This window comes from Dryobates pubescens, chromosome Z (genome assembly GCF_014839835.1).
Source record: "Dryobates pubescens isolate bDryPub1 chromosome Z, bDryPub1.pri, whole genome shotgun sequence".
Taxonomy (NCBI): domain Eukaryota; kingdom Metazoa; phylum Chordata; class Aves; order Piciformes; family Picidae; genus Dryobates; species Dryobates pubescens.
The window spans coordinates 87,766,305-87,769,000 of NC_071657.1; the positions used below are offsets into that span (position 1 = coordinate 87,766,305).

The 2,696-nt window shown below is 54.9% G+C and overlaps 1 protein-coding gene across 1 annotated transcript; it reads left to right on the plus strand.

Moving 5' to 3' along the window:
- The first annotated feature begins 266 nt into the window (after positions 1–266).
- LOC128899452 (avidin-like) lies at positions 267–1,612 on the plus strand. Its single transcript, XM_054178601.1, has 4 exons — positions 267–456; positions 587–797; positions 1,166–1,286; positions 1,556–1,612. Exons 1-4 carry the CDS (start codon positions 385–387, stop codon positions 1,599–1,601), a joined length of 450 nt encoding a protein of 149 aa, XP_054034576.1. The 5' UTR covers positions 267–384; the 3' UTR covers positions 1,602–1,612.
- Positions 1,613–2,696: the final 1,084 nt, after the last annotated feature.

Consider the following 2,696-nt stretch of genomic DNA (forward strand, 5'->3'; position numbering starts at 1 on the left):
TGGCTTTGCACAAGAATGCTGGGTGAGGAGGAGCAGGGAGAGGCTGTGAGCTGCAGTCAGTCCTGGGGTGTATAGGGATTAAGGCTTCCTGGCACTCCTCTGCACCCTGGGCACAGCAATGGAGTGCTGAAAAGAAGAGACCCGAGAGGGGTTTTCCCTTGCTGAGCATCTGTCCTGGCAGTCACCAGCCTGCAGGAGCCAGGGTCTTCCCCAGCCCTGTGTGTCTGGGAAGTGCAAAATTGGGAACACCCAGGTTGCACAATGCCCTGGCCAGAGCTGCCACCTGCAGCCCCAGCAGCAATAAAAGGGCAAGGGAGCAGGCACCTCGACAGAGCTCTGCAAGGAGCACCTCCTGGCTACACCGGCTGTCTGCCCTCTGCAGGGATGGTGCAAGTGACTCCTTTCCTCCTGGTGCTCAGCCTGGCCCTGGTGGCTCCTGGCCAGGCTGCCAGAAAGGTAATGGAGGGCTGGGATGCATGGGGCAGGGGGGCCAGGGGAACCGTGGGTCCCTGGGGTGCCCGCTCCTGCCACCCTGCCCGCAGCCAGGCTGTGCTGTGGCATCAACCCTGAGTCCCTTCCACTCCAGTGTGTGCTGACTGGCAAATGGATCAACGACCTGGGCTCCACCATGGCCATCGGGGCTGTGAATGAAGAAGGCAACTTCAATGGCTTCTACCACACAGCTGTGACAGCCACCTCCAACAAGATCAAGGTGTCACCACTGCAGGGGTCCCAGCACCACATCAACCAGAAGAATCAGCCCACCTTTGGCTTCACTGTCCACTGGACCTTTTCAGGTGCATCTCTCTGCACTGTCCCCTTGTGCTTCCTATGATGTCCTTGACCTTCCTCTTCCCTTCCCTGCATTGCCTGTGATCATCCCCTGCTTTTGCCTGTGATGTCCCCAGTGCTCTCCTATCCTTGACCTTGGAGCTCCTTTCGTTGGTGTCAGGGCACAGAAGACATGCTGGGGGCTGAAGCCCACTGCGGCTGCTGCCTGCCCATCTGCACTCAAGAGCCCAAGCCCTCTGACCCTTCCCGCCTGCTGTCCCCAGAGGGCAAGGGCCTACTGTCCCCTGTGCTGGGACAGGCTGTAGGGACACAGCTTGGCACTGACCTGCCTCCCTGGATGTGCTTCCCTCCACCTTCTGCCCCATTCCTGTAGACTCTATCACTGTCTTCACTGGCCAGTGCTTTGTGGATAAGAAGGGAAAGGAGGTTCTGAAGACCATGTGGCTGCTGAGATCACATGTGGACAACATCACAGATGACTGGAAAGCCACTAGGTGAGCCCCCTCCCTGGCCCTGCCTTGCACAAGTCTCCTGTGCATCCCCAGAGGGGTGGAGGGTTCCCACCCCAGAGGGTCAGCATCTGGCAAAGCTGATGCCAGGCTGAGGATGGCTGAGGATGGGGCACTCACACATGGCCTTCCTGGGGGTGCCACCATGGTGCCAGTGCTGTGGGTGGGAGACAAGGCTGTGTCCCAGGAGGGTGTTAGCCCTGTGCAAGGCTGCAGTTCCTACACTTATGTGAGCTCCCTCTGTGTCCCTGCAGGGTTGGCATCAACATCTTCACTCGACTGCCCCCTCAGAAGGAGTGAGGGTGGCTGTGCTGGGGTTCCTGAGCTGAATTGGAGCCAGGGATGCTGCCCCCATGTCCTGCCCCACCACCTGCTTCTCTCAGTAAAGCTTTGTTGAAAACACCCATCTGGCTCCTGTTTTCTCATGGATCAGTGTATATGTTTGTTTGCTGATTTCTGCCACCCCTTCCCACAGCCATTTGAGGCTCAGGTTGTTTTTGCTCTTGTTACTCTTGTTCATGGTCCAGGCTCCTCCATCAATGTGCCCAGTGCCCCATCCTGTCACCTTGGAGCTCCTGCCTTGTCTGGGGATACAAGATTCTCTGATCACTGTGGCACAGTGGATGGTAGCCTGTCTCATGTCCTAGCAGGATGCCTGTGTTGTGATTTAAGCTTTCTCGGGGTCCAAAAGCCCAAATGGAAGAGCTTTAGATTGCCTCTCCTCTCCTTTTTGTTTCCCTGATAGGGGAAAACAAATTATTCAGGAGAAAAGAGAAAATCACAAAAAGAAAGAGTCTTGAATCGATTTGGAAGTAAACAGTTAACAAACTATATATAGCATTTGAGTAAAAGGAAAATTATAAAGGTACAAGGAAAAAGGGTAAATAAAAATGTACACAAAACCAGGCCCAGGCAAGGTGCAAGAGTGAGAGCACAGGAGCACCAGGACACTCTGTGGAAACCAAGGGGAATTGGCACAAGAGGAGGACAGGACCAGACCAGCTGAAGTGCCTCTGTGCAAATGCACGCAGCTTGGGCAGCAAACAGGATGAATTAAGGGCCACTGTGCTGCTGGGATGCCATGACAGAGTGGCTGTTACTGAAACTTGGTGGGATGATTCCCGTGACTGGAATGTAGGGATAGATGGGTATAAGCTCTTTAGGAAGGATAGGCAGGGAAGGAGAGGAGGAGGTGTTGCCCTCTATGTCAATAACCTGCTGGAATCAGTGGAGCTCCACCTGGGGAAGGATGATGAGCTGGTTGAGAGTGTATGGGTTAAAATCAAAGGCAAGACAGGGGAAGGTGATATTACTGTGGGGGTCTCCTACAGGCCACCTGACTAGCAGAACCAAGCAGATGAGGCCCTCCACAGGCAAATAGAAGCAGCTTCCAGG